This window comes from Xenopus laevis, chromosome 4L, assembly GCF_017654675.1.
Source record: "Xenopus laevis strain J_2021 chromosome 4L, Xenopus_laevis_v10.1, whole genome shotgun sequence".
NCBI classification, from domain to species: domain Eukaryota; kingdom Metazoa; phylum Chordata; class Amphibia; order Anura; family Pipidae; genus Xenopus; species Xenopus laevis.
The window spans coordinates 21,654,084-21,678,750 of NC_054377.1; the positions used below are offsets into that span (position 1 = coordinate 21,654,084).

A 24,667-nucleotide genomic window follows, 5' to 3' on the forward strand; every position below is an offset into this window, starting at 1 on the left:
TTTTTCAATCATTACATTTTTTAAAATTCATTTGAAAAACGGGAATTTAAAAAAAAAAAAGCTTTGAGTTATAATAAATGTCGAAATTTTTTTTTTTTTTCTTGAGTTTTCCCCTTTAAAAGCCCAACCAGAAAAAATTGAGTTTAGGAAATAGCTCCCTAAAATTGTGCTCAAACCCAGAAAAATAAAGTACACATTTTGTTTCAAGAAAATATAGTAAATCTTTACTTAAAAAAAGGATCAGTTTCAAAAGTACATTGGTATACGACAGTTTGCACCAATTGATTACTACTTAGAATGAACGAAACAATGAACATGTCACAGATTATTGTAAAGTCATAGCAGTATAAATGAGGAAATCTGTAAGTGAGTATGTAACTTATCCAATAAAATTCAAACTGAATTCTTTCAATCTGGAATGCAAATTTGAGCGCAGCTATAGTTAATTCATGTGTCCTCACTGTACGGAGAAAACTCATTTATTTAAAGGAATTAAAATTGAAATAAGGCATGTTCTGATTTTCTGTTTCCTTAAAAGAAACCACCAATTTTTGTAATTATTCATTAAAAAGGCATTAAATTGCATACATACAGTATAAGTAGTTGAACAAATCATTAAAGTGGACCTGTCACCCAGACATAAAAAGCTGTATAATAAAAGTCCTTTTCAAATTAAAATGAAATCCAATTTTTTGTTTTATTAACGTTCATAGCTGTTGTAAACTCTTTTAAAAATCTCAGCTGTCAATCAAATATTGGCTGCCCCTCCTCTATGCCTTAGGCATAGAGGTGGAGCAGGCAATTACTTTCACTTTCCATTCAGCATTTCCTAGATGTCACTGCCCTCCTCACATTCCCCCAGTTCTCTTAACCATTTAATTATGTAGTCAGGGGATGGGCATCAGGTTCCCCTTCTTGTATATAAACAAGAATTTGAGATGATGCAATGCTCTTAACAGGGTCCACAAAATGGCTCCTGCCTGCTTGCTATAATTATAAATTCCCAGACTGAAGGAAACAAAATTCAAATAATTTATATAGTGTAATTAAAGTTGGTTTTGCTTCACTAACTGGATAAAATAGGATTTGGAAATTTTTTTTCAGCTGACAGGTCCCCTTTAAAGTGTGCTTGCAAGAAAAAAAGCAATGCTAAAACTAACAAATTAAGGAGAAAAAAAAAGTATAATTAAAAGGAAAGTATAGGTTTCATATTCCAGAGGAACAAGGTGTCACAGAAGATATAACGCTCAACCTCCTGGGGTTGCCATTGTCCTCTTTCACAAGTAGTTTAAGTCATATTCTGGCATTCAGTGCTTGTACAGCCACACTCCTCTACGTAAATGTAGGAAAATACTGAACTGCTTCCATCTTCACACTGCAGATCTACCTGTCGTTGGCTAGTCTTCAGTTCCTGGCAACAACTACACTTGTGTTCCATTGAATTGGAATCTGCAGAGTACCTGTGAGAATAACATTTCAGGTTATTGATAAATAAACCTTAAAATAATCAATGTAAAAAATTAAAAATTCAGCTCAGGGTGATTTTCTGAGCACTTTTGCAATTTACATATTTTTTTCTGTTTTAAAGCTATTTAACTGTTGTTCAGTTCCTGTACAGTCAAAGAGATACACGTTCAGAAGGAAAATAGAGACATATTACGATGTTGCCCTACTCAGAAAGGAGATGGGAAAGGGAATCTGAGGCTTCTGATCTCTTTCCTGAGCAGAACAACATTAGAACATATCTATGTTTTGCTTATGAATGTATATATCTTTGACTGTACATTTAGGGGCAGATTTATTAATTAAATTAAAATTATTTTTTATGGTCAAAAACTAGGGAAGTACCCAAACTCGATTCGAGTTTTTTTTTTTCTTTTCTAAATTTGAATTCGATATACTCTGGCTCATCTCTTTGGAGATGTTTGCAGCCTTCCTGACATTCCAGGTTTTTTTTGGAGAAGAAACTCAAATCGAGTTTGATTTAATTCAATTGTTTCAATTTCTCAGAGTTTTAATAATTAAATTTCATTAATAAAGGGAGTTTAAAAAACGCACATAAATGTGCCTCTTGGTGCATTTTTTCTGGACTGCAAATCTCAATAAACACCATCATCAAGGTTTTCAATGTTATCAAGGGTTTAGGCATGCTGGGCACTCCTCCAGTCCATCGACATTACGGTTTTATGCTTAAAGCGATATTGCACCCTAAAACTCTCAAGAGCTGGCCGCTCTGTAAAGGAATCCTCCAGTGAGTATCCCACCTGATCTGTGTAAATAAGGCTCTGTGTTCTTTGTTTCTGCAGCTGGAGTTGGAAGTTTTAAACTGCATTATGTCCTTCCTTCGGACTTCTTATTCCAGTGTAACTTCATGCAGGCAAAAATAACTCTTCCTATGCTAGATAAGCAAGAGTACATATTTTCTTGCATCTGCACTTCAGTTTTTGACCATCTACTTTAAAGGGTACAACGGGGCTGTTAATGGAGGGTTTACAATCCATTTAAGCACTTTGATAAATTCTACATAACACAGGTTTCTGAATATCTGGCTGCACTTACATTGATTTGGTACTGCAGCTTCCCTCACAGTAGGACAATTCCACTGTCTGTTCAGATTTGCAGGTTCCATTTGTGATGTTTTGCTGCTCTTTAAGGACAAGACATCCAACTTGTTGTTCTAAAAATGAATACAATCCATTTTGAATTTAGTTTACCATGCATTTATTACAAAAACCAATAGATAATAGATAGATTATAATATAATGCAACTCATAAATATATTAAATGCCATTGGGGCTTATGTGTTTCTGTAAGAGCACAAAACTGCATGGTCAATACTTTTACACAGAGCACAATGTTATCAGCAGCCGTCTAATTTATTTATACAGTACAGCTGGATATATATGATGTTGGGAATCATAAATTAAATATGACAGTTTCCACAATCTTGCCATTGTGTAGTCTTGCTACTACTTAAAACTGCTTTACTATTTTCTACTATTATCATTACATACAGTACACAATCAATGCTATCTTGTGTTGACTACAAGTCTCCTGCACTGTGTGTGTGTTTCACATATGAAAGCAGCTGGAGTAGCTATAATTGTAACATGAAGCTCAGAAATAAGGCAATTTCAAGTTATAAAACTCTCAATGATGTTTGTAGGGAAGTAGGGCAAGGCCCTTGCACTTATCCCTGTAAAGGAGCAGGCACAGCAGGGTTGCAAGGTATTACATTTCAAAACCAGCCAGAGACTATAAAAAATAACCAATAAGTAGCCAAAAGCCATTTTAAAAGTAGCACAAAAATAGCCCAATTTGTACACTGAAACAAATTGTGCTGGAGCCCGAATGGGGGGGGGCTTCACTGAACTGGAGGAAATGGACATAAACCCCCCAAATGGACAGCAAGCAGACTCAGGGGGAATCGATGTTTGTTTCCATAGTGAAACTGCCAGGGTCGGAGGGGAAAAAGAAGATTTTTCATTTAAAATAACAGGCACAACTAATAAGAGCATGAAAGCTGGGCTGAGAAATTGGGCAGGTTTTTAAAATCCAAACCAGCGGAAACTTCCAAAACTAGCCGTTGGCTAGTACCCTCCAGTAACTTTTAAAAGTTGCCCGATTTGGCTATAATACCGCCAACCTGGCAACCCTGAGGCACAGAGTCTATGTCTGTATGCTGTAAACTGTTACCTAGCAACCAGCTGTACAGTGATCTCAGTGCTACAGGAAATTACATAGCAGCTAATGGCTGGCAGGAAGAGGAAGTAGCAGAACCTGGCAGAAGAGAGAAGCCTGGCAGAGAGAACCACACGGTGAACAGAGAGATAGAGAAAACTGCTGGTGGGCCCAGAGAGCTGGAAGGCCCCACCAAAAGCAGACATTTGGATCAGGCTGGCACAGGGATGCTAGATACTGTGCCTGGAGTGATAGAGAGAGAAGTGATGGGCGATTAATTTCGCCAGGAGCGAATTTGCTGCGAATTTCTGCATCTTGCCGCCGATTAATACATTTGCGAAACCGATGTGAAAATTCGCCGGCGGAAAAAAAGCTGTGTCAAAAAAATTTGGTCACGTGTCTGAATAGTTGCGCACATAAAAATTGTCACACTTAAAAATTATTTGGACGCCCATTGACTTTAATACATTTGGACACAATAGGCACATGTATAAAAAATGTTGCTGGCGTTCTAAATTGATGCGCGTCAAAATAATTTTGACACCCATTGACTTCAATGCGTTTCATGAATTTTTTTTTTGCCCCAGGGACCAGTGTAAAAAGCGGGCTCAGCGGCCCAGTACAGGTAGGTCCACGGCCCGGCAGTTGGCCGAGGCCGGCCGGTTGGTGACCACTGCCCTAAAGGGGAGCTTGAAGATCCAGATCCAGTTGTTGGGAACACATTTCCTTTGAATTCCTTTAGTTAGGCAGATAGTTAGTGCCTACTTAGTCAGATAGTGAGGCCCTATTGCCACCTGTTTAGGACTGCTGCCTGTATTAGTTGGTCTTTATTTTAGATAAACCGTTTTTTAGTTTAACAAATACTGTGTTCCTAGTTATGCCACCTTTAGGTGTAATCCCGGATCCCACTAGGTGGAGGCACTGCACTAGTAAGTACCAGGTGCGCCAAACATGGAGTATAACACGACTGAAGGGGTGTCAAAAGGGTTACACATGCTTTTATATTAATTTCACAAAAATGTTATGTCTGAAAAGTCTACAAACCCTATAATGCAGTATAAGGTCTTCACAGATAGCTAAAAGATCAGCTTTCTGCTAATGCAATGTAAACTCTGAGTTCACATTATGTTTTCCATTGTGGCAATTGTCAAATGTTTTAAAAGGAGCTTGGCTAATGTTCCTAAAAATACATGGGGCAATCGAACATTTATGCTGTAAATTGCTACCTCTGGTATCAGATCACAGGGAGTCCGTTTATATAAGGTTATAATTTAGGAAGTTACAGCTATATAATAAAATTTCTCTTACCCATACATAGTTTGCAGCAGCCATTTTTGGACATTGTTATGATACCGTGTTTCTAAAAAATAAAATAAATACATTTAAGATGAAGGATTGGTGGGGGGAAACATATGATCATGTAATGCAAATTGCAATATAAACATGCTCTATACATATCTTAAAGTTTTAAAATAACTAGAACTAGGAGAAAGAGATGTGTAGAGATGAGCACTGTAAGCATGACTGCTTAGTCCAAACTGCAGCACACACAATACATTTCACAATTTTTCATGTGTGTTCCATATATTAGTTTGCATGAGGCCTGTGCATTTGGGAAATTAAGGATGCCAACAGAAATAAGGGGTAAAAATTAGGTTAGGCAGAAGAGCCAAACAAGCTATGCTTAATGGTTTATTTATCAACTTCATAAATATATTGTATAGCATCCAGAAACACATGATTCAGCTCTGAAAAACATGGAGGCCATTTCCCACTGAGGAAAACTGAATTTTCAAATTTTGAGGGTTTTTTTTTTTTAGAGAAAACAAAACAAACTCTTGCTTATTTAATAAAAAACATGAATTTCAAAAACTTCAACTAAAAAACTTCAAACACAGAAAAATCACATTATACTCATTTTCAAATTTTTACTCGTTTACCAAGTTATTTTGCACTTCATAAATATAGAAAATTCACGTTTTCGTAAACTCAAGCATGTTAAAGAGAAAAAAAAAAAAACCTTTTAATTGTTGTAAAAACTTTTGAATTTAAATGTTAGCAATGATTTACTATAACTCAAAATGCATCTATAAGAACAGAATTTACCTTCTTGCAATCCTGTTCATCAAAAGGAGGACAGGATTCCTTTATAGTTACAATATCATAATTAGATGTACACGTATATTTGATACACTTGTCGTCTTCAGGTATGTAGGTATTTCCAGGCTAAAATGTTAACAAAAACATGTGTGTTAATGGAAAGATGAAAAAAAAACTGTGACTAGTAAGTGGAAATTGTAGAATGTCATAGTAAAAGATTAGTCAATACTGAAAACCCTTAACATTACGTCAATAGCGTGAAACAGGTGGAGGCCCATTTACTAAAGGTCAAATTTTAGTGGTATTAGAGCTTTTTAAAACCACAGATAAACTCTATTTCTCTAAAACCATGAATGTTGTTAAAATATCCGAACATAAACATTTCAAATGGAAAAAAGTTGCTGAAAGATCCAAAAAAATATGAATCTCTCTAAAACCTCTAAAAGTTCAAGTTTTTCGTAAAATTACTACTGAAAAGAATCCAAAACCCTCTAAAGCTGTGAATGGTTAATAAAAAATTCCAATAGGACAAGCACAGCTCCCATTGACCTCTATGAGACCTTGACTGCTATTTTTACACTTATTAAATCTCACATTTTTGGCGTTTTAGAGAAATTTAAAACTTTTTTTTTTTTTAGAAAATCAAGATTTGTGGGAAAAAATTAAATCTGAATTTTAGCAAACCAGCCCCATAGTCAAAGCAGTACAAGTTATGAATAACAATAAAATCACCATACTTATATTATTAACCAACATGAAATGCAGTTCACTATTCATTTAAGAAATAGGTTTTAAGGCAAAACACCAGAGTTAAGGGGCAGATTTATCAAAGATCGAAGTTTGAAGTTAAAAAAACTTCTAATTCAAAAAGACCAACCGAATGGTGGTCAAAGTTTTTTGGGGTCGAAGTGGGCCTACTTAGAATCATACTATTTGAAGTACCGCTACTTCGATTCAAAGTTTTTTTTAACTTTGACCTTCGATCTCCCAAAATCCCCCAATTGCCTCCATACAGGTTCTAGGAGGTCCCCCATAGGCTAAAACTTCGGCAGCTTTTAGGTGGCAAATGGTTGAAGTCGAAGTTGTAAAGAGACAGTACATGATACATTTTGAAGTTTTCAAAGTTTTTTTCAACTTCGAATTGAAGTTGGACTTTTCGATGGTCGAAGTACCCACAAATTACTTGGAAATTCAAAGTTTTTAACTTCGAACCTTCACTTCGACCTTTGATATCTGCCCCTTAGTGTAATGGTATCCCCCACTAGGAGGGATACAATCTAAAAAATGTTTCACAATAGGTTTTAAAGTTTTGCCATCCCTGTATGCTATGTTAATGGCTGACTTAAAGCCATTAATGCAAGATTGCAATGTCAAATCAGTCTTGTCTGTATATATATATATATACATACACATACAAATAAATATATAATAGACCACATGGACAAGTAACCATGTATATAACAATGTACATGTTATTCTATGCTTTATTTTAATGCTCTCACCTGTTTGTGGATGCAAAAAGTTTCACCAGGGAAAATGAATGGACAAGACATACAAATCATGTAAATTAGTCTTGTGATATCATAGAACAGGTTTTGGCCAATTAAAGGTGTGTTTTTTGGGGAGTTATTTATGAAAACTTGATTTTTTTTCTGGTTGGGCTTTTAAAGGGGGAAACTATTTTTTCATGGGAATGTTTTTTCTTCTTCAATATTTATTATTCCCCAAAGCTAGGAATGGGCGAATTTTTTCGCCTTGTTTCGCCATGAAAATGACGCCCATAGACTTGTATGGCACTTTGCATCAAAAAAAAAAAAAAAGACGCGCGTAAAAAAAAGACGCACGTCAAAAAACAAATTTCACCGAACGACAAAAATTTTTTGACGCCCATAGACTAATGGCCGTCGGCAACATTTCCATGGCGGCAAATTTTTTGGCGAAGTGAATAGGGTCAAATTCGCCTAATCCTACCCAAAGCTGCAAGTACGAATACAAAAAATGGGGGTCACTGATCCCATCTAAAAAACAAATGCTCAGCAAGGCTATAAATGTATTCTCATTGCTACTTTTATTACTCATCTTTCTGTTCAGGCCTCTCCTATTCATATTCCAGTCTCTCTTTCAAATCAGTGCATGGTGGCTAAACTTTTGAAATTGCAGAGAGCTGATGAATTAAAAGCTAAATAACAAAAACTAAAAACAATGAAAAATTAAAACAAATTGAAAATTGTCTCAGAATATCACTCTCTACAGCATTACATAGTTTAATATCAAGGTGAACAAAAGTTTCACACTATTGATTAGTTATGCATAAGGGGAGGGTATTATGACGGTTCAACCTCTTTCATGTGTGACTAGACAATGAGGTATTTTTAATGTAAATTAATGAAGTATTTTATATTTATAAAATCTAAGGAGTGCCTCAGATTTGCATACATTTGCATATTTGTATATATATATATATATATATACACACACACATATTCCTTGATTCATTAACTCTTCAATAACAAAAATCAATGTAACAGAATTCCAAATTGTTTATGAGACTTAAGAAACTCATACTGAAATTCAAATACCTCCATTATTTTGGTAGAGTTGTCAGGGAGTGTCATCACACATAGGTATTTTATGCATTCTCCACAGCATTTTCCTGGAAGTTTTTGGTATTGATATCCCTGTGAAACATACAGTAAAGTTCTGTCAGACAAGACTACTTCCTGGAAAATAAACCAGCAGCAGTTTTCTGCCATAATTTCTAACAGGGATTCTAGAATTTCCACATATAGAATCAGAACAAGAGTAATAGTCCCACTTGATTGAAAGCAAACTTGATGCTACTTTAGGTGGACTCCAGTGCAAAAGTCTTGGCCTTGATCTCCGCTCCAAGGATAACTAATGACCATTTAATTAACCTAATCTATTAAAAGAAATGTCCCTGTAAGGCAGTGATCCCCAACCAGTAGCTATTGAGCAACATGTTGCTTTCCAACCCCTTGGATGTTGCTCTCAGAGTCCTCAAAGCAGGTGCTTTTTTTTGAATTCTAGGCTTGGAAGCATGTTTTAATTGAATAAAAACTAAGTATAGCAGCCAAGTAGAGCCTCCTGCGGGCTGCCAAATAGCCAATCACAGCCCTTATTTTGCATCCGAAGGGACTTTTTCATGTTTGTGTTGCTACCCAACTCTTTTTATATTTGAATGTGGTTCACAGGTAAAAAAGATTGGGGACCCCTGCTGTAAGGAGTGCCCTGACATTCCCAGGCTAATTACTCTGAGTGATTCAAATACAGTTTCATTAAATCTAATGCAACTATATAGAACAGATACAGCCACTTGACCAGAAGTATTGACTTTAAGTACTAAAGTGTGCATTTCTCTTGTAAAGATCTGAGCAGTAAGTAAGTAAATCAGGTGATTACAATGAATAACTTTTAGATCTTCTCATGAAACAGAAACTTACTGTTAAGCATTGTGAAGGTTCAGCAATGGCACATTCCACGGTCTGTGATTCCACTTCAAAATTAGATTTACAGGTATAAGTGATACACTTGTTTTCTTCTGGGGTGTATGTGTCTCCAGGCTAAAATGGAATCTAGTGTTAGCAATGGTTTTCAAAACAGGAAGATGCTACAAAGTGATCAAGGCAGGATTTCTACATTACACAAGCTTTAAACCCCGTTGTTTTTTTTTTCAATAGCAATAACAAAAATCAATTTTACAGAATTCCAAATTGTTTATGAGACTTAAGAAACTCATTCTGAAATTCAAGTACCTCCATGATTTTAGTAGAGTTGTCAGGGAGTGTCATCACACATACGTATTTTATGCATTCTCCACAGCATTTTCCTGGAAGTTTTTGGTATTTATATCCCTGTGAATCATACAGTAAAGTTCTGTCAGTCAAGACTACTTCCTGGAAAATAAATCAGCAGCAGTTTTCTGCCATAATTTCTAACAGGGATTCTAGAATTTCCACATATAGAATCAGAACAAGAGTAATAGTCCCACTTGATTGAAAGCAAACGGGATGCTACTTTAGGTGGACTCCAGTGCAAAAGTCTTGGCCTTGATCTCCGCTCCAAGGATAACTCATGACCATTTAATTAACCCGATGTAATAAAAGAAATGTCCCTGTAAGGAGTGCCCCGACAGTCCCAGGCTAATGATTCAAATCCAGTTTTATTAAATCTAATGTAACTAATGTAACTATATAGAACAGAAGATACAGACACTTGACCAGAAGTATTGACTTTAAGTACTAAAGTGTGCATTTCTCTTGTAAAGATCTGAGCAGTAATTAAGTAAATCAGGTGATTACAATGAATAACTTTTAGATCTTCTCATGAAACAGAAACTTACTTGTAAGCATTGTGAAGGTTCAGCAATGGTACATTTCTCTGTCTGTGATTCCACTTCAAAATTAGATTTACAGGTATAAGTGATACACTTGTTTTCTTCTGAGGTGTATGTGTCTCCAGGCTAAAATGGAATCTAGTGTTAGCAATGGTTTTCAAAACAGTAAGATGCTATTAAGTGATCAAGGCAGGATTTCTACATTATACAAGCTTCAGTCCCAATTGTTATTTTTCAATAGCAATAACAAAAATCAATGTTACAGAATTCCAAATTGTTTATGAGATTTAAGAAACTCGTACTGAAATTCAAGTACCTTCATGATTTTAGTAGAGTTGTCAGGGAGTGTCATCACACATACGTATTTTATACATTCTCCACAACATTTTCCGGGAAGTTTTTGGTATTCATATCCCTGTGAAACATACAGTAAAGCTCTGTCAGACAAGACTACTTCCTGGAAAATAAATCAGCAGCAGTTTTCTGCCATAATTTCTAGCAGGGATTCTAGAATTTCCACACATAGAATCAGAACAAGAGTAATAGTCCCACTTGTTTGAAAGCAAACGTGATGCTACTTTAGGTGGACTCCAGTGCAAAAAGCTTGGCCTTGACCTCCACTCCAAGGATAACTAATGACCATTTAGTTAACCCATTCTAATAAAAGAAATGTCCCTGTACGGAGTGCCCTGACAGTCCCAGGCTAATTACTCTGAGTGATTCAAATCCAGTTTAATTAAATCTAACGTAATTATATAGAACAGATACAGCCACTTGACCAGAAGTATTGACTTTAAGTACTAAAGTGTGCATTTCTCTTGTAAAGATCTGAGCAGTAAGTAATTAAATCAGATGATTACAATGAATAACTTTTAGATCTTCTCATGAAACAGAAACTTACTGTTAAGCATTGTGATGGTTCAGAAATGGCACATTTCTCAGTCTGGGATTCCACTTCAAAATTAGATTTACAGGTATAAGTGATACACTTGTTTTCTTCTGGTGTGTATGTGTCTTCAGGCTAAAATGGAAATCTGGTGTTAGCAATGGTTTTCAAACAGGAAGATGCTAGTAAAGGGCATGTAAAGGCAAAAAAATAAAATCCAGTTTTTGCTTTCGTTAATGAAAAAGAAAGTTATCTCCATTATACTTTAATTAAAACATGTATACCGTTTTTATAAGAAACCTGACTGTATTCAGTGAAATTCTCCCTTCATTTACTGCTGTGGATAGGAATTGTCAGACGGTCTCTAACTGCTGGCAGGGAAACAATCATACTTATGAACAGCAGGGGGAGTCCCCGCCTTACTTCCCAGCCTTTTAGAACTCCAGCAGCTTTGTTTGTTTCCCTGTTTTGATAATTTATGACGATCCCTAAGAAGCCCAGACCACACAGAGCATGTGAACAGTCTTAGTCTTGAAAAGATGTTAAACAAAGTTACAAGATGACAGAACCCTGTGGCCAACTTTGAAAGCATAAATCATTTGTTTGATCAGGCTTGTGGTGCAGTAAGTTCATGTTTATGTTTAGTATACAAAATACAGCATTTCTAGCCTTATTTTATTTTAGACTTTCCTTGTCCTTTAAGTGATCAAGGCAGAATTTCTACATTATACAAGCTTTAGTCCCCATTGTTATTTTTTAATAACAATAACAAAAATCAATGTTACAGAATTCCAAATTGTTTATCAGACTTAAGAAACTCATACTGAAATTCAAGTACCTTCATGATTTTAGTAGAGTTGTCAGGGAGTGTCATCACACATACGTATTTGATGCATTCTCCACAGCATTTTCCGGGAAGTTTTTGGTATTCATATCCCTGTGAAACATACAGTAAAGTTCTGTCAGACAAGATAACTTCCTGGAAAATAAATCAGCAGCAGTTTTCTGCCATAATTTCTAGCAGGGATTCTAGAATCTCCACATATAGAATCCGAACAAGAGTAATAGTCCAACTTGATTGAAAGCAAACGTGATGCTACTTTAGGTGGACTCCCGTGCAAAAAGCTTGGCTTTGACCTCCACTCCAAGGATAACTAATGACCATTTAGTTAACCCATTCTAATAAAAGAAATATCCCTGTAAGGAGTGCCCTGACAGTCCCAGGCTAATTACTCTGAGTGATTGAAATCCAGTTTCATCAAATCTAATGTAACTATATAGAACAGATACAGCCACTTGACCAGAAGTATTGACTTTAAGTACTAAAGTGTGCATTTCTCTTGTAAAGATCTGAGCAGTAAGTAAGTAAATCAGGTGCTTACAATGAATAACTTTTAGATCTTCTCATGAAACAGAAACTTACTGTTAAGCATTGTGAAGGTTCAGCAATGGCACATTTCTCTGTCTGGGATTCCACTTCAAAATTAGATTTACAGGTATAAGTGATACACTTGTTTTCTTCTGGGGTGTATGTATCTCCAGGCTAAAATGGAATCTAGTGTTAGCAATGGTTTTCAAAACAGGAAGATGCTATTAAGTGATCAAGGCAGGATTTCTACATTATACAAGCTTCAGTCTCCATTGTTATTTTTCAATAGCAATAACAAAAATCAATGTTACAGAATTCCAAATTGTTTATGAGGTTTAAGAAACTCATTCTGAAATTCAAGTACCTTCATGATTTTAGTAGAGTTGTCAGGGAGTGTCATCACACATACGTATTTTATGCATTCTCCACAACATTTTCCTGGAAGTTTTTGGTATTTATATCCCTGTGAAACATACAGTAAAGTTCTGTCAGACAAGACTACTTCCTGGAAAATAAATCAGCAGCAGTTTTCTGCCATAATTTCTAGCAGGGATTCTAGAATTTCCACATATAGAATCAGAACAAGAGTAATAGTCTCACTTGATTGAAAGCAAACGTGATGCTACTTTAGGTGGACTCCAGTGCAAAAAGCTTGGCCTTGACCTCCACTCCAAGGATAACTAATGACCATTTAGTTAACCCATTCTAATAAAAGACATGTCCCTGTAAGGAGTGCCCTGACAGTCCCAGGCTAATTACTCTGAATGATTCAAATCCAGTTGCATCAAATCTACTGTGACTATATAGAACAGAAGATACAGCCACTTGACCAGAAGTATTGACTTTAAGTACTAAAGTGTGCATTTCTGTTGTAAAGATCTGAGCAGTAAGTAAGTAAATCAGGTGATTACAATGAATGACTTTTAGATCTTCTCATGAAACAGAAACTTACTTGTAAGCATTGTGAAGGTTCAGCAATGGCACATTTCTCTGTCTGTGATTCCACTTCAAAATTAGATTTACAGGTATAAGTGATACACTTGTTTTCTTCTGGGGTGTATGCATCTCCAGGCTAAAATGGAATCTAGTGTTAGCAATGGTTTTCAAAACAGGAAGATGCTCTTAAGTGATCAAGGCAGGATTTCTACATTATACAAGCTTCAGTCCCCATTGTTATTTTGCAATAGTAATAACAAGAATCAATGTTACAGAATCCCAATTTTTTTTGTAAGACTTAAGAAACTAATATTGGAATTCAAGTACCTCCATGATTTTAGTAGAGTTGTCAGGGAGTGTCATCACACATGCTTTCTTTATGCATTCTCCACAGCATTTTCCTGTAGGTTTTTGGTATTGATATCCCTGTGAAACATACAGTAAAGTTCTGTCAGACAAGACTACTTCCTGGAAAATAAACCAACAGCAGTTTTCTGCCATAATTTCTAGCAGGGATTCTAGAATTTCCACATATAGAATCAGAACAAGAGTAATAGTCCCACTTGATTGAAAGCAAACGTGATGCTACTTTAGGTGGACTCCAGTGCAAAAGTCTTGACCTTGACCTCCGCTCCAAGGATAACTCATGACCATTTAGTTAACCCATTCTAATAAAAGAAATGTCCCTGTAAGGAGTGCCCTGACAGTCCCAGGCTAATAACTCTGAGTGATTCAAATCCAGTTTCATCAAATCTAATGTAACTATATAAAACAGATACAGCCACTTGACCAGAAGTATTGACTTTAAGTACTAAAGTGTGCATTTCTCTTGTAAAGATCTGAGCAGTAATTAAGTAAATCAGATGATTACAATGAATAACTTTTAGATCTTCTTATGAAACAGGAACTTACTTTTAAGCATTGTGAAGGTTCAGCAATGGCACATTTCTCTGTCTGTGATTCCACTTCAAAATTAGATTTACAGGTATAAGTGATACACTTGTTTTCTTCTGGGGTGTATGTGTCTCCAGGCTAAAATGGAATCTAGTGTTAGCAATGGTTTTCAAAACAGGAAGATGCTATAAAGTGATCAAGGCAGGATTCCTACATTATAGAGGCTACAGTCCCATTTGTTATTTTTCAATAGCAATAACAGAAATCAATGATACAGAATACCGAATTTTTTATGAGCCTTAAGAAACTCATACTGAAATTCAAGTACCTTCATGATTTTAGTAGAGTTGTCAGGGAGTGTCATCACACACAGGTATTTGATGCATTCTCCACAGCATTTTCCTGGAAGTTTTTCGTATTCATATCCCTGTGAAACATACAATAAAGTTCTGTCAGACAAGACTACTTCCTGGAAAATAAATCAGCAGCAGTTTTCTTCCATAATTTCTAGCAGGGATTCTAGAATTTCCACATATAGAATCAGAACAAGAGTAATAGTCCAACTTGATTGAAAGCAAACGTGATGCTTCTTTAGGTGGACTCCGTGCAAAAGTCTTGGCCTTGACCTCCGCTCCAAGGATAACTAATGACCATTTAAATAACCCGATGAAATAAAAGAAATGTCCCTGTAAGGAGTGCCCTGACAGTCCCAGGCTAATGATTCAAATCCAGTTTTATGAAATCTAATGTAACTATATAGAACAAAAGATACAGACACTTGACCAGAAGTATTGACTTTAAGTACTAAAGTGTGCATTTCTCTTCTAAAGATCTGAGCAGTAAGTAATTAAATCAGATGATTACAATGAATAACTTTTAGATCTTCTCATGAAACAGAAACTTACTGTTAAGCATTGTGAAGGTTCAGAAATGGCACATTTCTCAGTCTGGGATTCCACTTCAAAATTAGATTTACAGGTATAAGTGATACACTTGTTTTCTTCTGGGGTGTATGTATCTCCAGGCTAAAATGGAATCTAGTGTTAGCAATGGTTTTCAAAACAGGAAGATGCTATTAAGTGATCAAGGCAGGATTTCTACATTATACAAGCTTTAGTCCCCATTGGTTTTTTTCAATAGCAATAACAAAAATCAATGTTACAGAATTCCAAATTGTTTATGAGACTTAAGAAACTCGTACTGAAATTCAAGTACCTTCATGATTTTAGTAGAGTTGTCAGGGAGTGTCATCACACATACGTATTTTATGCATTCTCCACAGCATTTTCCTGGAAGTTTTTGGTATTGATATCCCTGTGAAACATACAGTAAAGTTCTGTCAGACAAGACTACTTCCTGGAAAATAAACCAGCAGCAGTTTTCTGCCATAATTTCTAGCAGGGATTCTAGAATTTCCACATATAGAATCAGAACAAGAGTAATAGTCCCACTTGATTGAAAGCAAACGTGATGATACTTTAGGTGGACTCCAGTGCAAAAGTCTTGGCCTTGACCTCCGTTCCAAGGATAACTCATGACCATTTAGTTAACCTGATGTAATCAAAGAAATGTCCCTGTAAGGTAGTGATCCCCAACCAGTAGCTCGTGAGCAACATGTTGCTCTCCAACCCCTTTGATGTTGCTCTCAGCGTCCTCAAAGCAGGTGCTTATTTTTGAATTCTAGGCTTGGAAGCATGTTTTAATTGAATAAAAACTAAGTATAGTAGAGCCTCCTGTGGGCTGCCAAAGAGCCAATCACAGCCCTTATTTGGCATCCGAAGGGACTTTTTCATGTTTGTGTTGCTCCCCAACTCTTTTTATATTTAAATGTGGCTCACGGGTAAAAAAGATTGGGGACCCCTGCTGTAAGGAGTGCCCTGACCTTCCCAGGCCAATTACTCTGATTGATTCAAATCCAATTTCATCAAATCTAATGTAACTATATAGAACAGAAGATACAGCCACTTGACCAGAATTATTGACTTTAAGTACTAAAGTGTGCATTTCTCTGAGCAGTAAGTAAGTAAATCAGGTGCTTACAATGAATTACTTTTAGATCTTCTCATGAAACAGAAACTTACTGGTAAACATTGTGATGGTTCAGCAATGGCACATTTCTCAGTCTGGGATTCCACTTCAAAATTAGATTTACAGGTATAAGTGATACACTTGTCTTCTTCTGGTGTGTATTTGTCTTCAGGCTAAAATTTAAATCTAGTGTTAACAATGGTTTTCAAAATAGAAAGATGCTATTATGTGACCAAGACAGGGTTTCTACAAGCTTCAGTGCTCGTTATTTTTCAATAGCAATAATCAATGCTACAGGATCCCAAATTTTGTATGAGATTTAAGAAACCAATTTTGGCTTTCCAGTACCTTCATGATTTTAGTAGAGTTGTCAGGGAGTGTCATTACACAGGATCGCTTTATACATTCTCCGCAGCATTTTCCTGGAAGTTTTTGGTATTCATATCCCTGTGAGACACAAAGTAAAACTCTGTCAGTAAAGACTACTTTCTGGAAGGAAAAGAAGCAGCAGTTTTTTTTTTCTGGCAGGGTTTCTAGAATTTCCACATATAGAATCAGAAGAAGAGTAACATTAATTATTGATTGAAGGTAAGCTTATTGCTACTTTAAGTGGACCCTAGTGCAAAAGTCCTTGTTCTCAACCTTTACGCTAACTAATCACTAACTGATGACTTTTTAGTTAACCAGATTTAATAAAACTGTAAGGGTACCTGGTGGTCTAGCGGTGCGGATGCACAGAGCTTTCTGCTCCTTCGTGTGCCTATGCGCAGATGATGTGTGCTCGCGCTGCTTCTGAATTTCAAATGTTTAAAGGACCCTTTCAATACAACTCATTGCTCAAGGTAAGGACGTGATTTCTAAGTGTTTCTGATTTGTTCCTGACCCTGCCTGTCCCTGACCTTGTTTTACACTAAAGCTAGAGATAATCTCCATTTCTTTTGTTTTATTGAATCACTTAAATCTATCCTGAACTCTACACTTTTCTACTAGCTCTACTACTTTTTTTTATTCTACACTCCAAGGGTTTTATTGTAAATTGACAACACTCAGACTAGTTTGGTCTGCAAATACTTTCCTAACAAAATGACCAATGTCCCAGACTAACTGGATTCAAATCCAGTTTCATTAAATCTAATGTAGTTATAAAGAACAGAACATAAGATACAGCCACTTGACCAGAGATTTTAACCTTGAAGTACTAAAGTGTACATGACTCTTGCAAAGATCTGTGCAGTAAGTACATCAGATGCGTACAGTGAATTACTTTTAGATCTTCATGTGAAACAGAAACTTACTGGTAGACATTGGGATGATTCAGTAATGACACATTTCTCTGTCTGGGATTCCACTTCAAAATTGGGTTTACAGATATAAGTGATGCACTTTTCTTCTGGGGTGTATGAGTCTTCAGGCTAAAATATAACTCGAGTGTTAGGAATGGTTTTCAAAATAGGAAGATGCAAGTATGTGATCAAGGCAGGATTTCTACATTATACAAGCTTCAGTCCCCATTGTTATTTTGCAATAGCAATAACAAAAATCAATGATACAGAATCCCATTTTTATATGTGACTTAGGAAACTAATATTGAAATTCAAGTACCTTCATGATTTTAGTAGAGTTGTCAGGGAGTGTCATCACACACAGGTATTTTATGCATTCACCACAGCATTTTCCTGGAAGTTTTTGGTATTTATATCCCTGTGAAACATACAGTAAAGCTCTGTCAGACAAGATAACTTCCCGCAAAGAAACCCAGCAGCAGTTTTCTGCCATCATTTCTAGGATTCTAGAATTTTCACATATAGCATCAGAACAAAAGTAATATTGCTTTTTGATTGAAGGCAAATTTGAAGGGATTGTTGACCTTTGAGTTAACTTTTAGTATAATGTAGAGAGTGATATTGTATGGTAATTTGCGATTGGTTTTCATTTTTATTTGAGGTTTTTGAGTTTAGTTTTTTTCTTCAACAGTTCTGCAGTTTGCAATTTCATCAGTCTGGTTGCTAGAGTCAAAATTACCCTGGCGACCATGCCTTGATTTGAATAAGAAACTGGAATATGAATAGAAGATGACCTGAATACAAAGATAAGTAATCAAAAGTAAGAATAACACCAGAGCATTTGTTTTCACATGGGGTCATGGCCCCCATTCGAAAGCTTGAAAGAGTCAAAAGAATGCAAATAATTTAGAAACTATAAGAAATATATAATTAAGACCAATTAAGAAGTTATTAAAATTGTCCATTCTATAACGTACTAAAAGTTAACTCAAAGGTGGACCACCCCTTTAACGCTACTTTAAGTGGGCAGAAGTACAAACTTCTAAGCTCTGACCTACATCAAGGATAATTGATGACCATTTAGTTAAACAGATGTAATAAACTAAATCTGCCCTGTGTGCAACCACTGAGGGAAAAACATCTTAGTAAATGTTTGGATGTTTTAAACACCCTTTGCTTTTGTTTAAATTAATCAATGAAATCTATCCTGAACAACTGAAAGGATACTAATAATCTTGTTTCAGCACATTCCATTAACTCTACTTTTCTTTCTTTTTTAATTATATACTCCAAGGGTTTTATTGTAAACTGACAACACCCAGACTAGTTTGGTCTGCAAATGAATACTTTCCTAACAAAATGACCAATGTCCCAGACCAATTATTCTAGTGACGCAAATCTAGTTTTATTAAATCCAATGTAGTTATATAGCACCAAAGATACAACCAATTGAGCACAAGTTTTGACTTTCAGCACTAAAGTGTACATGTCTCTTGTAAAGATTTGTGCAATAAATAAGTAAATCAGATGGTTACTGTGAATAACTTTCAGAACTTCTCATGAAACAGAAACTTACTGGTAAGCATTCGGATGGTTCAGCAATGGCACATTTCTCCGTTTGGTATTCCACTTCAAATTTGGGTTTACAGATATAAGTGATGCACTTGTCTTCTTCTGGGGTGTATGTGTCTCCAGGCTAAAATGATAATCTAGCATTAGGAATGTTTTCATAAACCATCTTTATATCAATGGACTGAAATTGTTGAATTTCTTGCAACACATTTTTTCATCCATTTAAAATTTACTAAAAACAGTAGGCACTGCTCCTCGTGCTTAGTTACTGGATGATATAAATACCATTTTCTTTAAAAAAATATATAATAAAAGTACCTTGAGGGTTATAGTGGAATTGTTACTTGTTATGATAATACATTCTGTATGTACACATGATCCACAACATTCTTCATCAGCCTTTATATATTCATATCCCTGTAAGACAAATAATAACCTTGAGAAAAGCATGTTTTTTTGTATGTAAATAAATGTTAAATTGGTATAACTTTGAAGCTAGGGGTTCCAGTGTAAAATGTGGCCACTACTGCAAACTAATGTCCTGTTTGAAAAATTAAATATTGTTTTTTCTGCTTTGTCAATTTACCAAGTTGGATATAGTGTATTATTTATATGTATTGAGTGCCCTCTGTCTGGAATACAGGTATAAGAGTGTTAACTCTAATATGAACACAGGTACACACAGCTTTTGGAAAAGAAGCTTTGAAAAAAAACATTTCAATACTAAAGCTGATTTTATTATTCAAATGCTATAGCTGTCCAGACAAGTGTCACAATATGAGGGCAGGAAATTGAATATTTTCTATGTCCCTGTTAGTCATCAGGTTTAGGATGTAGCAAGGAACTGGAAACATCTTTTCCCTTCAGGTAAACTGAAGCTGGAGTAAACTGAAGTTATTTGTAAACTGCAATTGCTAAAAAAAAAGCTTTATCAGTCTGTCTGTTAACATTCTCTAAACATCTAGTTATAACTCCTACAAACAGTATTGCAGGCTTGGTGATAGTAGAGACCTAGAGGAGACCCTGTTATATAGTTTTAAAAGTAAGACACATATTAAATAAAGGTATAGACAAACACTGTGAGGGCAGCCTGCTCACTCTTCACTTTGTACTGGTAACCCTGCTGTGCAAAAATCTAAAGAAATAGAGTACTATACATTTCATTGTAGTATTATTATGGGAATAATTAAAGCCTGGGAAGTGAAGATTGATGATCTCACCTTGTTGCACACTTCATTGCACTGGATTGGCTTGCACTTGATCTTGTTTAGAGATGTGCTAGTATCCTTTTCCTCTGTGCACTCACAATTATCACAGGAGTCTTTGGTTCCTGTGATAAGGTCTCCAGGCTGTAAATAAATATCAGAAATCATTATACCTATGTAGGAGGGTAAGGTTTTTCTAACCCAGAGATTGAGTCGGTCAACTAGGCTGGGTCCCTTTTCCCCAGAAGGGAGAGGGAGTGGTCCCCTGAGGTTATAAAAAGGGATGCCCACATGTGATCAGCCTCTTTCAAGTGCACCCACTAGCTGGAGGAAGTAAAGTGTTACTGCTAGGGCCTGAAGTGGAGGTAGACCTCAGTATAGGAGAAGTAAGTGTCCGGACAGAAATTGTTATAGGTCACTCTAGGGGGCAGATTTATCAAGGGTCAAAGTGAAATAAAATTTTTTAGTGAAATTCAACTTGGGAATACTTACCATTCTATTAGAGTTTTAAAAAAAAATTCAAATTGGATTTTTGAAATGTATCGTGTACTGGCCCTTTAAGAATTCAAATTCAACTATTCGCCACCTTAAACCTGCAGAATTGTTGTTTTAGCCTATGGGGGATGTCCTGGGATCAATTTGGAGTTGTCTGCAGTCTTCCTGAAAATTTAGTTTTTTTCGGTGAAAAAAAACTATTCAAATTCGATTAGAATTTGATTCGAATTAGATTCGAGTTTGCGAGTGGATCCCATTCACCTGAGTTTGAAAAATTTGCATTTTTTCAATAAATTGCAGTTGGTCGAATATTGTTTCAATTTCAAGGTCATGGGAGTTTATAGGAGTTTATGGGATTGTGGGTTTGAAAAATCTCCCATGAATTTGAAATACGACCCAGGATAAATCTGCCTCTATGAGTGACAGTTAGGATCAGGAAAGTTAATAAACAGCTAAGGCTCCAACGAGGAGTTTAACGAGGGTCAGTACCCCGCGGACCCTCTACTGCCATTTTAGGGACTCGGGGCTCAGGATTAGGTAGATCCTGGATTTACACACCTCTGCGGGCTTGCCTAGGGATGGGAAGTTGGTGACCACAAGGCAGGTAATACTACACATTGAGAAAGTTAATGGAGGAGCAAAGAAAGATTTAAGTAACACTCCTGCTGCCACTGGCTTGTTATACTAACTGAGCACATCCTGCAAATTGTACAAGATTGTAATCCTGAAGTGGACGTGTATAATCTGTTAAATAAATTGGTTCATTGTTTTTAAAAACCACTGGCACCCAAGTTATTTGAGAGAGAGTGAATTCTGTATGCCCATACCAGAGTGGTATCCCTTCCTCCATTTCATAAGTGAGAGCCCATCGGAAGATACAGAGTCTAATTATTTTAGTGCTTAACAGGAGTTGCTGGGAGTTTGACCCCTTGTCAAGGTCGGGATAATGGTAGACAGTAACAAGAGGAAGATTGGGACCCCCCCCGACCCATACACCTGTTACACCTAAAATAGGGTTTTATTCAATTGAATCACTGGTTGTCTTCATATTCCCAAGTTCATAATGTTAGTCTTAAATCACAATGTATTTAACTAAATTATATAATAAAATGTGGTCTTTCCTAGCACAAAGACCATTGTTTCAATTTTCATGATATAAGCAGATGATATTTGCTCACCTTGTATTCCTGATTACCAACAACACAGACGTTATTGGGTGCTGGAAGAAAAAAAAAAACGTTACTGGTACCCAACTAATTCAAGAGAAAAAAAAAGGTTAGTATTTATATGGCATCTTCCAGAGTGCTGACCCTGAGATTTAAATCAACATATCTGGAATGTAGTGTCAGAAGCGAAAGTCAGAAACGTGTTGGCCTACGTATGGTGCCTGATGATTGGCCTGCTTGCCTATTATCTGATCAGCTCAATTTGGCCAAAAAAATGGGTGGATAAATCAGGCAAAAGAACTGATTGCCTTCTTCTACCTCCTACCAAACACTTCACAGGTCCTTAATTTAATTTACAACTCAGCCCACGATGTTATGCAACAAGGATTCTACCATTATAAAAGTATGATAAATAGAAGCATGCATGCTCAAATTTATTTAAAATGGAAATTAAATGTGTTGCAATTCTTATAAAATGAGCTGGAATATATGGTCATGTGATATTTCCAACATTGTTTTTTATTCAAATGAGATTATAACTGACACTACTGCCAAAGAAATAAAGACTTACTGCAATTATACGACGGGCAGCAATGTCCTTCCAGTACAACCGGATTGCCTTTAAATCCAAGTGGACAGCTTATCACGATGGCAGGACAAGTGTTAGGTTTACAAACTGTTGGGGAGAAATATCAAACTGAACTGGATAGCCATACAAATAAATTGTCTTTCTAAATTCTGCATACTGCTTAGTGTTTAAGTTTCTTTTTCTATTACTTAAAATTGGGCATACCGCATTTGTTCTCCTTGCAACAGGGATTCACCAGGCTTTCCTCAAGAACAAAGCCAACCTGCTCACAGGTCTGAATTTCAGGCTTGCTACATGGGAGTTGCTCACACTTGACAGAAAGAGGGTTTTCTTTACATGTGCAGTTGTTGCAGTCACTGATCCAGGAATCTCCAACCTGTCAAGTGAACATTTATGTTGTATAAATTATAGACTAATAGTAATAAAATAAATGAATGCATTAATAATATTGTAAGATAAATGCTTGATGCATTTGTACCTGGAATCATATATGAAAGGTCAAAAATGTATTTGTCATATTAATTGAAAAATACATATGCATACATAAAAATCAGTTTTTCTTTTAGAATGAATTTAGACTTTTAACTTACATTAACTGGTTTTCCACTGGGTCCTTGGCAAACTATAAAACAAAATATTTAAAAAAACATATAGTTTAGATGCTGTTCTAAAGAATGAGACATCTGGAATACATAAAAGAAGCTATCATTATCATATACAGTATAGTTGAATAAGGTTTTATGCATTCCTCCTTTTATGCTGTTTACTATGGTTATGAATAGGGGGGCCTTCCCAGTTGACTCTCTTAAAATTCCCGGTTGACAACCCCCTTCATGGGACTTCAGCATTCTCAAATTCTACTTATTTTATACTGTATTTACACCACTGGTTATGAATCACCTTCACTGTAATATAAAGCTTACAGTTTAGGAAAAGGTATTCCTAGTAAGAAATGCCACTTATCAGTGGTAAGGTGATAGCAGAGACACATTAAGAAAATGATTGAATTATGCAGAAAACAAAAATTTCATTGGAAAGAGTTCTACAAATTTAGCAATGAAATGGGCTATTGGTTAAACTAATGGATTGAGAGGCTTAAATGATAAAAATTATAGACTGAGATGATATGGGGAAACAGATATTTAGATGTCATTTCAACCTACCATTACAATCTGGAACACAGATGCCACTGAAGGAGTTGAACAGCACGGTTCCATTGGGACAGTAGCAGCCTTCAGTAAGATAATTGCCACCTTTATTGACATCCCTTAAATAAATTAACAAGACATTATTTTCAATCCTTGCTTCCACACTGTAACATTAGGTGCACTAATACATGGAAGTGGACACATCATTCCAAATTTCTGCAGGTTTTTACAAGGGGTAGTTAGTTAAACCTAATCAACACAGTAGCTTAGTGGATACCACTTGTGCCTGGCTGCACTGGGGACCTGAATCAGTTTGTAGGTTCTCCATATGTCAGCATGGGCTTCCTCCAGGTACTCTGGTTTCCTGCCGTACAGTTTAATTGGCGTCTCATAACATTTATAGTATGTAAAAGTATATACAAATTTTGAAATTGGTCACAAAATAATTATATAATTGCCTTCTTTTAATTAAATCATCTGATCACTGTGTATACCAGGAAGTTCCTTGCAAACATGAGCATACAATTCACAGCTTCCGCTAGCTTGAAATATGACAGTAGAAATAAAATCTGGGCTATGGCAAGCTCTTTCCGAATGATAAATTACCTCTGATCACAAGTCGGTGGATACACTGGACCACAAGCGTTATAGACTTTTTCAGCAGGACACTTGTATGCTGCATGACAAAACAAACAGCGGTTGTGCTGTGACTCAATATAGAATATCTGATAGATCAATAGAAATGCTGGACCTTTGCGACTATACTCAAATTGTTCCAGATTTCAGTTTTTTGTGGTTCATCCCCCACCCTTTACTTTCCACGTTTAATCAGATTGACCTCCCCTTATACCAGTGTTACAAGTATCGAATAACATATAAGATAACAGGCAAATATGGAAAATTGGATTCATTCAAGTTTAAATCGAATTGTAATTGATATTTTTTTTCTTGCCGATTTGCA

General features: G+C 36.0%; 1 protein-coding gene across 1 annotated transcript in view; it reads right to left on the bottom strand.

Moving 5' to 3' along the window:
• Positions 1-201: 201 nt before the first annotated feature.
• LOC108713473 overlaps positions 202-24,667 on the bottom strand; it is a 152,950-nt gene continuing 128,484 nt past the window's right edge. The window contains exons 110-139 of the mRNA XM_041589615.1: positions 24,313-24,382; positions 23,722-23,825; positions 23,149-23,180; positions 22,763-22,934; positions 22,541-22,645; positions 21,982-22,022; positions 20,324-20,452; positions 19,422-19,520; positions 19,108-19,227; positions 17,851-17,949; positions 17,544-17,660; positions 16,597-16,695; positions 16,302-16,421; positions 15,436-15,534; positions 15,126-15,245; positions 14,549-14,647; positions 14,239-14,358; positions 13,654-13,752; positions 12,445-12,564; positions 11,860-11,958; positions 11,037-11,156; positions 10,452-10,550; positions 10,142-10,261; positions 9,555-9,653; positions 9,243-9,362; positions 8,361-8,459; positions 5,788-5,907; positions 4,990-5,041; positions 2,560-2,677; positions 202-1,460 (exon numbers count right to left, since the gene is read on the bottom strand). Coding sequence (XP_041445549.1) covers positions 1,289-1,460; positions 2,560-2,677; positions 4,990-5,041; positions 5,788-5,907; positions 8,361-8,459; positions 9,243-9,362; positions 9,555-9,653; positions 10,142-10,261; positions 10,452-10,550; positions 11,037-11,156; positions 11,860-11,958; positions 12,445-12,564; positions 13,654-13,752; positions 14,239-14,358; positions 14,549-14,647; positions 15,126-15,245; positions 15,436-15,534; positions 16,302-16,421; positions 16,597-16,695; positions 17,544-17,660; positions 17,851-17,949; positions 19,108-19,227; positions 19,422-19,520; positions 20,324-20,452; positions 21,982-22,022; positions 22,541-22,645; positions 22,763-22,934; positions 23,149-23,180; positions 23,722-23,825; positions 24,313-24,382 — 3,182 coding nt within the window. The 3' untranslated portion in view covers positions 202-1,288. The remainder of the gene's footprint in view (positions 1,461-2,559; positions 2,678-4,989; positions 5,042-5,787; positions 5,908-8,360; positions 8,460-9,242; positions 9,363-9,554; positions 9,654-10,141; positions 10,262-10,451; positions 10,551-11,036; positions 11,157-11,859; positions 11,959-12,444; positions 12,565-13,653; positions 13,753-14,238; positions 14,359-14,548; positions 14,648-15,125; positions 15,246-15,435; positions 15,535-16,301; positions 16,422-16,596; positions 16,696-17,543; positions 17,661-17,850; positions 17,950-19,107; positions 19,228-19,421; positions 19,521-20,323; positions 20,453-21,981; positions 22,023-22,540; positions 22,646-22,762; positions 22,935-23,148; positions 23,181-23,721; positions 23,826-24,312; positions 24,383-24,667) is intronic.